The 13,826-nt window shown below is 39.6% G+C and overlaps 1 protein-coding gene across 1 annotated transcript in view; it reads left to right on the top strand.

The window, feature by feature from the left end:
* The window catches only part of LY75 (lymphocyte antigen 75), a 150,027-nt gene extending 138,444 nt beyond the window's left edge, over positions 1-11,583 (top strand). The window contains exons 36-39 of the mRNA XM_055123154.1: positions 3,278-3,394; positions 4,182-4,355; positions 6,077-6,103; positions 11,159-11,583. Of these exons, the coding sequence (XP_054979129.1) occupies positions 3,278-3,394; positions 4,182-4,355; positions 6,077-6,103; positions 11,159-11,361 (521 nt within the window). The 3' untranslated portion in view covers positions 11,362-11,583. The remainder of the gene's footprint in view (positions 1-3,277; positions 3,395-4,181; positions 4,356-6,076; positions 6,104-11,158) is intronic.
* The last annotated feature ends 2,243 nt before the right edge of the window (positions 11,584-13,826 follow it).

Here is a 13,826-nt window from a genome sequence, read left to right as displayed (position 1 = left end):
AACTTCCTCCCTACACTTGTGAACTCAGAGTGGAGAGGCTGTGGTTGCTAGAAAAGAGAGTTGGAAAAAGGAACCTTGAGAGATGCAGCAAGTGCAGCTTGAGAAAAAAGTGTGGGAGCCACTCCCATTGTTGCTGGGTGCAGGTGTGGGGTGGGTATGTGACGTAGGAGATCCTACCCAGAGCTCATTTTTAAAAAATTTATTTATTTTTAATTAGTGAATCACCGTGAGCGTACAGTTACAGATTTATACATTTTTGTGCTCATGTTTCCCTCATACAAAGTTTGAGGACCCATCCCTTCACCAGTGCCCATTCTCCACCACCGGTAAACCCAGCATCCCTCCTACCCTCCCCAACCCCATCTCCCCCCACCCCACCCTGCCACTGTGGCAGGGCATTTCCTTTTGTTCTCTCTCTCTAATTAGGTGTTGTGGTTCGCAATAGAGGTGTTGAGTGGCCACTATGTTCGGTCTCTAAGTCTACATTCAGCCCGCATCACCCTTCCCCTGCATGGCCTCTGACTGCATTATACTTGGTGATCCCTTCTCTGAGTTGCCCTCTCCCCAGAATGTGAGGCCAGCCTCCAAGCCATGGAGTCACCCTCCTGGTACTTATTTCTACTATTCTTGGGTGTTAGTCTCCTACTCTGTTATTCTATATTCCACAGATGAGTGCAATCTTTCTATGTCTGTCTCTCTCTTTCTGACTCATTTCACTTATCATGATACTTTCCAAGCTGATCCACTTATAGGCAAAATTCATGACCTCCTTTTTTCTAACAGCTGCATAGTATTCCATTGTATAGATGTACCAGAGTTTCTTCAACCAGTCATCTGTTCTAGGGCACTCGGGTTTTTTCCAGATTCTGGCTATTGTAAACAGTGCTGCGATGAACATATAAGTGCAGATGTCATTTCGACTATACTTTTTTGCTTCTCTGGGATATATTCCCAGCAGTGGTATTGCTGGGTCAAATGGAAGCTTGATTTCTAATTTTTTGAGAAGAGTCCATATTGTTTTCCAAAAGGGCTGAACCAGTTGGCATTTCCACAAGCCCTGTAGAAGGGTCCCTTTCTCCCCACATCCTCTCCAACAGTGGTTGCTTTTGTTCTTTTGGATGTGTGTTAGTCTTTGTGGTGTGAGGTGGTATCTCATGGTTGTTTTGATCTGCATCTCCCTGATGATTAGTGATGTAGAGCACTTTTTCATGTGCCTTTTGGCCATTCGTATCTCTTCCTTGGGAAAGTTTCTGTTCATTTCTTCACCCCATTTTCTGATGGGGTTGGATGTTTTCTTCTTGTAGAGTTCAACCAGTGCTTTATATACCATTGATATTAACCCCTTATCTGATGGGAATTGTGTAAATATCCTTTCCCATTCTGTAGATAGTCTTTGTATTCTGGTCACTGTATCTTTTGCGGTGCAGAAGCTTTTTAGTTTAATGTAGTCCCATTTGTTGATCTCTGTTTCCACTTGGTTGGCCAGTTGCATGTCATCTTTGAAGATACCTTTATCTTCAATATCGTGGGGGGTTTTGCCAACCTTGTCTTCAATGTACCTTATGGTTTGTGGTCTCATGTTGAGGTCTTTAATCCATTTTGATCTGACTTTTGTGCATGGTGTCAGGTCGAGGTCTAAGCCCATTCTTTTGCATGTGGTTGTCCAGTTGTGCCAGCACCATTTGTTAAAGAGGCTTTCCTTGCTCCACTTCACATCTCTTGCTCCCTTATCAAAGATTAGATGATCATACATTTGGGGTTGTGTGTAGGGATATTCCACCCTATTCCATTGGTCTGCGGCTCTGCCTTTGTTCCAGTACCATGCTGTTTTAATTGTTACTGCTTTGTAATAAAGTTTGAGGTTGGGGAGGGTGATGCCTCCCATCGTCTTTTTCCCAAGAATTGTTTTAGCTATCCATGGGCGTTTGTTGTTCCATATGAATTTTAGGATTGCTTGATCCGTTTCTTTGAATAATGTCATGGGTATCCTTATAGGGATCGCGTTGAATCTGTATAATGCTTTGGGGAGTATTGCTATTTTGACAACATTGATTGTCTCTATCCACGAGCAGGGTATACGTTTCCATTTCCTACCCAGAGCTCATTTGACTGTGTGCTTTCTGAAGCTCATAGCCAAGTTCACTGATTGTCTTTGGCTGTTGTCATTCTACTATTGAGGGCACCCACTGAGTTTTTAATTTTATCTACTGAATTTTTTTTATTAGTGACACTTCTGTTTATAGCTTTCTTATTTCTGCTCTCATTTCTTCCTCTTTTAATGACTGACTGTTTCTTTCATATCCTCCTGTATTTTATTGGATGTCTGTTCCACCATTTCTTTGAGCTCATTAAACATCTTCACCATTTCATCTCTGAATTCATGATCGAGAGATTATGTATGTGGGTGTTCCCTGTTGAGGTTTCAGGGCTCTTTTCTTCATCCACGACTTGTGGTGGGGATCTGCGCTGTTTCCTCATGATGCTGTGGTAGTTTGGAGGTGGATGCCTCCAGTTCACTATCAGTGTTCCTCTTTCACTGCCAGGGAGGACCCTGGTTGAACTCAGTCAATGGTGGTCTCCTCTTTCCTCAAGGATATTACCTTCTTCTTTGGTGCTCCTGTATGACTTATGTAGGGCCTCTAGTGTTGATTTGAGGGGCATTCTTTTAGATTAGGTTTATACAGATTCTTGTGTTCACCATTATTTTGGTGACATTAAGGGGTATTTTGTTTGGAATAGGCTAGTAGGCAATAAATAGTCTACTATTGTGGTTGGGGTAGCCAGGCTGCCTTTATAGTTTAGTGTAGGAGACTGAGATGCGGGTTTAATGCACTATGAAAGGGGTAATTAACTGGTGGTCACCTCGGAGGCTATGCCCCATGCCACCAGTGTTCTTGTGGGGGGAGGGGCTGCGCACTGGCAGAGATTCTGGGTTATAGTTCTGAGGCCCACTTCCGGTGCACTCCTAGAATTGCCAGGGACCTCTCTTACCTAGGCCCCAGAGCTCATTTGAGCCTCATTCCCAGCTCCCAGAAAGTGTGTTTTATTGTACAAGCTACCCCATTGTTTTATCTGTTGTTCATAGGTGAATTGATCACCAATTCTAGATGAATGAGTATAGAACCATTCATTGTATAAATGGCATGATATTGTCATTTTAAAATGCTAAAATGCAATATATATTGCACTTATATATAGTATTATATATATTGCACTTTAACATTTAATAAATATATATCTATTTTTATTGACTGGGAATATAATTTCTCACTTACAGGAGCAGATATGGTAAGCATACATAATGAAGCAGAAAATGCTTTTATATTGGATACTTTGAAAAACCTATGGAAGGGTCCCGATGATCTCCTACTGGGCATGTTTTTTGATACAGATGGTAAGTGATATTTATCTTGAGCGTCAATTTTTTCCTTAAAGTTAGTAAAACTAGGAGCTGGAGTGACAGTACAGTGAGTGTTAGCCTTGCATCTCTTGGCATCCCATTTGGTCACCCAAGCCCACCCGGAGTGATCTCTGAGTGCAGAGCTAGGAGTAAGCCTTGAGCACTGTCAGGTATGATCCCAAAACAAAAACTTATAACTTGCTTTAAAATCCTTCAGTTCTCTAATTCAAGTTGATATTTTCTGACTTCCAGATGTTGACACTTCAATGCTCATCTCTGACTTAAACCATCACTTTTTCCTGACCAATTCAACAGGTTTCACCTAAGTCAAAGTTGGTTGTTTTGTCTAGAATAAAATGTGATAGGGTCCATATTTTTTACATTATAGTCTTACAAAAGCTAGTATTAAATGCCAGCAGTCAATAGCATAAAGATAGACCAAACTATCCAAGATCCTATTGTGTACTGTCATTATAGAAAATAGAAAATACATAAATATTTTCAAATTGAAATGCAATTACTGCTTATTATTCATTGTTTTTTCCAACTACTTATTATCAAATACAATATATTTTCTTTACAAAAATGGAATCTTCTTCAAAGCCTCTTGAATTACTGCCTCTAATATGTTGGTACACAAGATATTTCTCTCCTATTAAATTTAAATCCAATCAAAAGTTTAAATAAAACATACCATATTAACTCCCACATCTAGACATCCTTTTGATTTTAATACCTTTTATATATGATTATAATGTTTAAAATATGCCTCACCCGACAGATGAAAGTTTCAAATGGTTCGATAAGTCAAATGTGACATTTGATAAATGGACAGACCAAGAAGATGGTGAAGATCTAATTGACACCTGTGCATTTTTGCACACCAAGACAGGTGAATGGAAAAAAGGAAATTGTGAAGTTTCTTCTGTGGAAGGAACCCTGTGTAAAACAGCCAGTAAGTATGATTAAAAGCCTTTTTCTGCTCCAAATGGAAGTGGGAAAGTAGAGCTGGTTCTAAAGTTATTTCCTTTCATTATGTGTGTTTCAACAAATAGAGGTAAGACTTCAGAGTTATTATGATGATTTGCTCCCAAGTTTCTTGATGTTCAATATCTAATTCTATGACATTTACAGGTATAGCTGGATCACATGACTCAGGCAGATTTTATTCTATTTTTGCTATTATTATTGAGCTTGCAAGAGGTCAAAGATTTCTGCTTTTTTTCAAAGGCCTTATCCTTGCCTCTCTGCATATAATTTAACAGAAAAGTGGAAGTGGTGAATAATAACATATGATTTCAGAAAGCTAAGGATTATATAATTCTGATGCTGATTTACAAAGAATTTGATTCTGTACAAGAACAAACATCCTTTGTTTAGGCAAAGGAAAAACTCCATTGTAGTCTATAATTTATTCCTGATTAAAATGCTTTCTTCTGATCCATCAGAATGCTTTCTCTTTAACAAAAGTTTCCTACCCACAACAGTGTCTTGATGTTGTTAAACACTAAGGTTTGTTCTGTTTTATTTTACAGGATTTTTTTTGAGGGGGGGCGTGCACACCTGATTATGCTCAGGAATCACTCTGGGCGGTGCTTAAGAGAACCATATGCAGAGTTGGAAATTGATTCTGGCATGGCTTATGCAAGACAAATGCCCTACTAACTGTACTATCTATTTTGGAAAGAATAATTGTTTTCATATTGAAGACACAATTTCAGAATATGATTTTGGGATGCTTGAGACATGACACAGTCATTTCCCCAGTTTGCACCCAGAGATTCCTTTTTACCTATGAACCAAAACGACTTATCTGCCTGATTATTTTTCATTACATCCTAAAGTATATTTATTTTGGGTGGGTGGAGGGCAGAGAGAGATAGTATAGCTGGTAAGGTGCTTGCTTTCACTGCCGAACCAGATTCGATTCTCAGCCCCTAATATGGTCTCATAGCACCATCAGGAGTGCTTTCTGAGTGCAAAGCCAGGAATAACCCCTAATTGCCAGGTGTGACCCCCAATTACACTTAAAAAAGTGTTCACACTTTATTTTATTTTTTGAACCTACAGTTGTGATTATTTTATTTTATTTTATTTTATTTACTTAATTAATTAATTTTTTGCTTTTTGGGTCACACCCGGCGATGCACAGGGGTCACTCCTGGCTCTGCACTCAGGAATCACCCCTGGCAGTGATCGGGGGACCATATGGGATGCTGGGAATTGAATCCGGGTTGGCCATGTGATTATTTTAAACCTGTCTTTATTGGTAGTAGCATTTAATATTTACTTGATTTTTAAAAAGCAGCTGTTTTCATGTTTTGGCAGTGCCTTAGGGTGACATTGTATTAAAGCAAGATTTTAATTAAAGTATAAATTTAAATCATTAGATATTTGAACAATCTGTACTAACAAGGTAAGTCACATTTGTATAATTTTATATTATTTACTGACCTGCCAACCAAAAATCCTATTTTCCTTTGTCTTTTACTTGAATTCCTATTTTACTACACATTAAGCTAATGAAGTTTGCCATTTCTTTAAACCAAATTAGATAACACAATTGGCCAAGCAATAGAAATATAATATAAAGTTACTAAAGGGTTTATTTAAATTACTTTGAATTTAAATACCTTAAAAAGCATACTAAAATGTTAATTTTCTTTTGTATTTTAGTTCCATATGAAGCAAAGTACTTATCAGGTAAGTAAATGATCATACTTTTTATCCAAATGTAAGCATATGTTAATATTCTAAGCATATTAAAGCATTACTAAGGAGTCCCGTAAGAAGCTAATTATATGGCCAGAGAGATAGTACAGCAAGTGCTGTCTTGTATGTAGCTGACACTAGTTTGATCCCCAGCACCATATGTGGTCCCTCAGGCACCACCAGGAGTAAGTGATCCCTGAGTACTGAGTCAGTTGTAAGCCCTGAGCACCACAGATATGTACCCCCCAATCCCAAACAAAAAAGTCAATTATATAATGTAGAATTTTTATTTTTTGCTATTGTGGGGACTTGTAAGCATGATGAAAGGTCCAGAAAGGTAATACTTGAGCAGTAGGTGGTGTAATATGAGGGGGAAGAGCCCAGGGATTTGCATATGTGAGGCATATGATTCACCACTTGAATCACATCTCTGGCCCTAGAACAATTTTCATAAGAATGTAGCAGATCTTGTAATTTAATTAAATATTAAAATAACTGCAACTTATGAAATTTTTAAACCTCCAAATTCTATTTTCTCATTTTTTTGTTGAGGGAAATGGTATTTTTTTGCTTTTTGGGTCACACCTGGTGATGCACAGGGGTTACTCCTGGCTCATGCACTCAGGAATCACTCCTGGCGGTGCTCAGGGGACCATAAGGGATGCTGGGAATCGAACCCGGGTCGACCGTGTGCAAGGCAAACGCCCTACCCGCTGTGCTATCGCTCCAGCCCCTGGAAATGGTATTTTTTAAAAGAAAAGTTCACCTTTGGGGCTAGATAGTACTGTGGGTAAGGTGCTTGCGTACCTTATTAACAAAGTGAAGCAGGAGTCTTGGAAAACAGGGAGTTCCATTTCAGGTAAGTGTAGTCTAGAAGATCCCAGAGTTAAGAAAATTAATAAGGCGTCAAGAAAATTAAAGTGACTATGCTAGGGTGTATATGGTGTAGTACGTATTCAGGAAAGAGGAAATATGCCCAAACTGGGCTCAACAATGGCTCGAAAGAGGAATTAGGTAGGAAAAAAGAGGGTTATCTAAGATAGGTAAAGATAATCAGTGAATGGTTTAAATTTTAGCTGACACATAAAAGAACATAAATTATTAAGAATATTTTTTGGTTTATAATACTATTAATAATGGTTTCTCATGGACATAATTCAAATATCATATCCTCACATCCATTACCAGTGTATCTGTCTCCCTCCCCAAGTGCCACATCTCCCTTTCCTCTTTTACCTCTCCCAGACTCAATTGTGTAGATCATTCACCTATTAGAACATGTCACTTAAAGCTTGTCTACTTCTTCATATATAAAAAGAGGTTATAACAATCTGGGAATTTGAGCTTAAGGGATCTTCCAGTGGGCAGCGAACTTGCTGTGCACACCGTTGATCTGTGTCATTCCCTGATTGCAGAGCCAAGAGTAAGTTCTAAGAACTGCAAGGGGTGGGCCCTACCCCAATAAAATTTGGGTGGGAGCTGTTATATACAAAATTGGCACTCAGTCAGCAGATTATCTTACAGTGATGGTTCAACATAAATTTAGATCTTTTTAAAATTTGTGTTTTTCTGGGCTACACATGAGAGTGCTTAATCAGGGCTTAATCCTTGTGGGGCTCTAGGGACCATTGTAGTGCCAGGGATCAAACCTAGGACAGCTGCATGAAAGGCAAGTGCCTTACCTCTGGCCCCAAGGTCTTAGTGTTTTGAAGATGGATGACAGAGTTTGCGCTTTTGGTGAGTAGTGAAAGATAGCATTAGGTATGTAGGTGGCAGAAAGAGTAGCAATCAGTCAGGGAAAACGTTAAAAAGATAATATGTAGTCCTGATTAATGAATGTGAAGTCTAGCAGAATTCTTAGATTGGCTAACACAGCAGATACAAATTTGAAGTCAGGGGCAACAGAAGACTATTAGTTAGACTAATAGTATTGTGCTGTACCTTCCAAGGTAAGGAGAATTTCTGTTTTAGGATCTTTTGTTATTGAGCCACACCTGGCAGCTTTCCGGAGCTACTTCTGGTTTGGTGGTTAGAGGACAGCACATGCCAGGGATCAGACCTGGGCCTCCTACTCTCATAGCATAAGCTCCAGCAGTTTGAGCCATCTCCTCAGCATAAAGCTCCCCACATGCAAACACTAAGCTCCACACCTTAAAGCCCTACCAATCTCAAGTATGACTGTAATTGTAAGCTTTTTTAAAAAAATTTTAAAAATTCTTTTATTAATTCACCATGTGGAAAGTTACAAAGCGTTCAGGTTAAAGTCTCAGTTATACAATGCTCAAACACCCATCCCTTCACCAGTGCACATATTCCACCACCAAGAATCACGATATACCTCCCCCCTTCCCCCCACCTCCCCAGCCCCCCACCCCGCATGTGTAACTGGTAAATTTCACTTTACTTTGATTGCATTCAATATTTAAACAAAAAAAAATTCACTATTATTGATTTGGAGTTTCTCCCCCCTAAAGTCAATCTGCTGAAAAGAAAGCATTTGGTAATTTGTTTTCCATTGCTGAGAATGAAGAGATATGAGGTCAGGAGGCCGCACTAGCAGCAGCATAGTTTTGGATTTCTGTATTTTAGTATTTTAGTAACTAAGTCCAGAGAAATGTCTGCCAGGAAACGCAACATTGTAAGCTTGTACCTCTCAGCTACTTTATATTCCACATATGAGTGCAATCTTTCTATGTCTGTCTCTTTCTTTCTGACTCATTTCACTCAGCATGATACTTTCCATGTTGATCCACTTATATGCAAATTTCATGACTTCATGTTTTCTGACAGCTACGTAGTATTCCATTGTGTAAATGTACCAGAGTTTCTTTAGCCAATCATCTGTTTTCGGGCACTCTGGTTTTTTCCATATTGTGGCTATTGTAAACAGAGCAGCAATGAATATGGAAATGCAGATGTCATCTCTACTATACCTTTTTGCCTCTCCGGGATATATTCCCAGGAGTGGTATTGCTGGGTCAAATGGGAGCTCAATTTCTAACTTTTTGAGAATCATCCATATTGTTTTCCAAAAGGGCTGAACCAGTCGGCATTCCCACCAGCAGTGAAGGAGAGTCCCTTTCTCCCCACATCCACGCCAACACCGGTTGCTTTTGTTTTTTGGGATGTGGGCCAGTCTCTGTGGTGTGGTATCTCATTGTTGTTTTGATCTGCATCTCCCTGATAATTAGTGATGTTGAATGCCTCTCAGCCATTCAGATTTCTTCTTTGGAAAAGTTTCTGTTCATTTCATCACCCCATTTTTTGATTGGGTTGGCAGTTTTCTTCTTGTGGAGTTCAACCAGTGCATTGTATACCCCTGTTATCAACCCTTTATCGGATAGGTACTGCGTAAATATCCTTTCCCATTCTGTAGATTGTCTTTGTATTTTGGTCACTGTTTCTTTTGAGTTGCAGAAGCTTCTTAGTTTGAGATAGTCCCATTTATTTATCTTTGTTTTCACTTGCTTGGCCAGTGGCGTGTCAGCTTTGAAGATACCTTTGGCTTCAATGTCGTGGAGGGTTTTGCTGACCTTATCTTCAATGTACCTTAGGGATTCTGGTCTGATGTTGAGGTCTTTAATCCATTTTGATCTGATTTTTGTACATGGTGATAGATGGAGGTCTAAGCCCATTTCTTTTGCATGTAGCTGTCCAGTTTTGCCATGTAAGCTATTTTTTTTTTAATGTAGGAGTACTGCTATTTATCCAGCCATTAAGCTGATATAATTGTATCACTGTCGTCCCTCTGCTCATCGATTTGCTTGAGCGGGTGCTAGCAATGTCTCATTCATTGCTGTCACATTCAGGGTCAAGGGAATGAGGCCCATTATTATTGTTATTATTACTATTATTATTTGCTTTTTGGGTCACACGTGGCGATGCACAGGGGTTACTCCTGGCTTTGCACTCAGGAATTACTCCTGGCGGTGCTCAGTGGACCATATGGGATGCTGGGAAACGAACCCGGGTCGGCCGAGTGCAAGGCAAATGCCCTACCCGCTGTGCTATCTCACCAGCCCTGAGGCCCATTATTGTTACTGTTTTCAGCATATCGAATACGCCACAGGTAGCTTGCCAGACTCAGCTGTGTGAGATTCTGCATTGCTCTCTTCTGGAAGCTTTGTTTTAGTCTCTAGATCTTGACTCTTGAGATTACATGGTGCCAGGGCGGTTTGTGGGCATGACTGTCAAGCTACTGGAAAAAAGGGATCTGGTGGAGGAGGCCCAGTCCTGATCCGAGCAGGTTTGGAGATTTCAGCCATGAGTCCCATATATCTGGGTTCCTCTGTCGGTTCCTTCATGGGTGAGGCTTGTCCGAGCGTGTAGAGTGGCCTTGAGCATGGCTGTGGCTGGGTTCTGGAGGTTCTCGGCTGCTGGGGCTCTGCTTGGGGTGGGGAGGGAAACTCAACCTGTCCTCCTGTAAGTTGCCTGGTGAAGACAGCCTGGCGTGGGGTTCTGCAGAATCTCCTGCCCCTCCCCGCCCTGCAGATGTAATTGTAAACTTTAAAATTAAAATACAGCAACTTTTTGAACTGAAAAATCTTAATAGCTAAGAATGGTGTAATTGGGGCTGGAGCAATAGTACAACGGGTAGGGTGTTTGCCTTGCACGTGGCTGACCCGGGTTCGATTCCATATGGTCCCCTGAGCACCGCCAGAAGTAAGTCCTGAGTGCATGAGCCAGGAGTATCCCCTGTGCATCGCCAGGTGTGATCCCCCCAAAAATGTGTAATCTATTTCTTGGAGCCTGAGTGATAGTACATTGCATAGGAGCACTTGCCTTGCATGTGGATAACTGGGTTCAATCCCTGTTACCTTTTATGTTCCAACCCCCAGCTCATGGAGTGATCTGTGCATGCAGAGCCAGGAGTAAGCTCTGAGGTGTGTGCCTCCCCCCGCCCCCGAAAGTCTATTTCTCATCATCATACCAAGAAATTCTTGAAACAAAAGAAACTGCTATTAAAATATGCATGTTCTTCCCAAACTACAGTCCTGAAAACTGGCATGCCCTAATTTTGCATTATTTTTGTCTTTTTTTTTTCAGATAACCATATTTTAATATCAACTTTGGTGATTGCTAGCACGGTAATTTTGACAGTTCTGGGAGCAGTTATTTGGTTCCTGTACAAAAGGAATTTGGATTCCGGCTTCACCACAGTTTTTTCTTCTGCACCCCAATCACCTTATAATGACGACTGTGTTTTAGTAATTGCAGAGGAAAATGAGTATTCTGTTCAATTTGACTGAGATTTTGGAAATCTTGACAGTGTTTCCCAAGCAAGATTTTATAAAAAGTGAGAATTACAGCTCTTATGTATATTTATCTCGGTAACACTGTGACAGAACCCTTTAGCTTCATACAAAACTCTTAACAAAGAAAAAATATATTTGTTTTAACCATTTCCCCAAGTTCTTCACCTGAAGCTAAAATCAAACTGAAATAAAACCTATTCTCCTTGTCTTACTTTACTTGCATTATTTTATTCCTTAATTGAATTATCTTGTGTGAGCTGAAAAAAACTACCTAATGGTCTAATATTGCCCATTTATTAACACAAACCTAATATAAGGCATGAAGCTTTTTAAAATATGATGTGCCAAGGAGGTGGCTTAGTGGCAGAGCACATTATGCCTTTCCATGTGCATCCCTATATATTTTACAGTTAGCTTTAAACTTAATGCTGGGTTGATCTGACAGTTGGTTTTATCTTCATTACTAGATATAGAAAACTTTACAGATTTAAATAACATCCCACAGAATTCATACAATTTTATTACTTTTAGAACTCTATTTGAACCACAAAATTTGGTCCTATCACAAATGACTAGTCTTAGAAACCAAAACTAAAACTGTACCAGAAAAGGTGCGGATCCTCATAATGAAAGACTTGAAACACAGTGTCTAATTTTTAGATATTTCTTTCATAGCATCCACAGCTGTTCCTGTATCTCATGCTTCTCAAACAATGGTAAGTTATCATTCAGCACAATAAAAACTAGTGTCTTTCAGCAAAAACTACGCAAAACAGCAATGATGTTTAAAAATATCAGAACACATTGAACATTTTAAGATGGTGGGGTGTAGTCAGTGATAGTGTATTTGCATGCATGAGTGGGTTTAATTCCCAGCACTGCAATATTATTATGGACTTGACATAAATCCTAGCTTTTGGAACAGGAACACTTTAAAAAAATTCCCTTTTAACTCCCTAGCTTCTCAAACTATGCTTGTAAACCTCCCCCCCCCCCAAATTTGCTGTAGATTTATCTTGATCACGAAATCCCGTTGATCGTTGAGTTGCTTGAGCGGTCTCAGTAACCTCTACATTATATATTTATAATTATTAGTAAATTTGATTTATGTAACTATTATATACCTGGGGCTGAAGAAAACATCTTTGGTAAAAAAAGGGGTTAGAAGCACTCAAGTTTAAGCAGTTTTATCCTAACCCACATCCTATCATTTATCATATGGGGAGAGAAGCTTCTCAAATTTGACCAAGAGCAACAAAGTCCCAATATATGACACTGGCCAGTATGAATCAAGAAAACCCCAATCAATGTCACTCTTGTTTCTGAAGGGACTGGCACAAACTGGAACTACTCCTGCTAATACTAGGCAACTAGGGTTGCTCTTTTAGTGCTAGAGAACTCAGCAATGACAGGAATCAAACACATTTCTGACCCCTGACAGTGATCTCTAAGGCCCAAAGGGCTGTGATGTAATGGCAAGTGACAACTGGAAGACTATATACATATATATATCCCACAGTGAAAGAGCAAGTTTTAGTAGTATTATACTAATAACACTTTGTTAGTAGTACGTTTTAATAGTACTAATAAAGTGTTATTAGTACTTCTAATAGTGTTACCAGAGCTTTTTACCAGCTTGTGCACTTACTAGCAGTATCTGATGAAATCCCCAAACAGATGCCGAAAGCAGAGTGATATAAATCAGAGAATATTGATGATTTTCATCTTCAAAATGATGCCTTATGGACCAGAAGTTGCAAAACAGCAACAAATGTGTTGTGTGCTAGGAATCCCTCTGTTCCTGTATACAAGACACTTAAGATAAATGATCTTAAATGATCTATTGTGTGCTGTAAGAACTTCATTTTTTTTTATTTGTATGGTGACAAAAATTATTGAAAGATTGAGAGCTAGGAGTGAAGATGAGACTAGAGTTCCTTACTGCTTTTCCTATTTTAATCCTGGTAGTTTTTTAGGAGCTAAGACTAATCATCTCTTCTTGGGCTGGAGCAATAGTACAGTGGGTAGGGCATTTGCCTTGCACTCAGCTGACCTGGGTTTGATTCCCAGAATTCCATATGATCCCCTGAGCACCACCAGGGGTGATTCCTGAGTGCAGAACCAGGTGTAATCTCTGTGCACTGCCAGGTGTGACCCAAAAAGGAAAAAAAAAAAACTAATCATCTCTTCTTTTAAACCGTTACAAATCTCTAAATGTCTAATATCCTAGGTTTTAAAGGTTGAAAAATCACTGTGTCTCCCTAACTCCCCTCCAGAAATTTACTTTGAGAACAAGCAGAAAGTATCCCACCTATCATCTCACTGTTCGCAGGTGGTAATTTTATTTGGGAAATACTGCCGTAGAATCTTTAAAATGATCAGGTGAAATGACGGTAAACGCCAGGCCTCAAGGGATAGGGGATGGGCCAGTCCTCCTCACTGATGCCCCCATGGGACCC

The sequence above is a fragment of the Sorex araneus genome, chromosome X (assembly GCF_027595985.1).
Source record: "Sorex araneus isolate mSorAra2 chromosome X, mSorAra2.pri, whole genome shotgun sequence".
NCBI lineage: Eukaryota > Metazoa > Chordata > Mammalia > Eulipotyphla > Soricidae > Sorex > Sorex araneus.
This window is presented reverse-complemented; position numbering and strand designations above follow the sequence as displayed.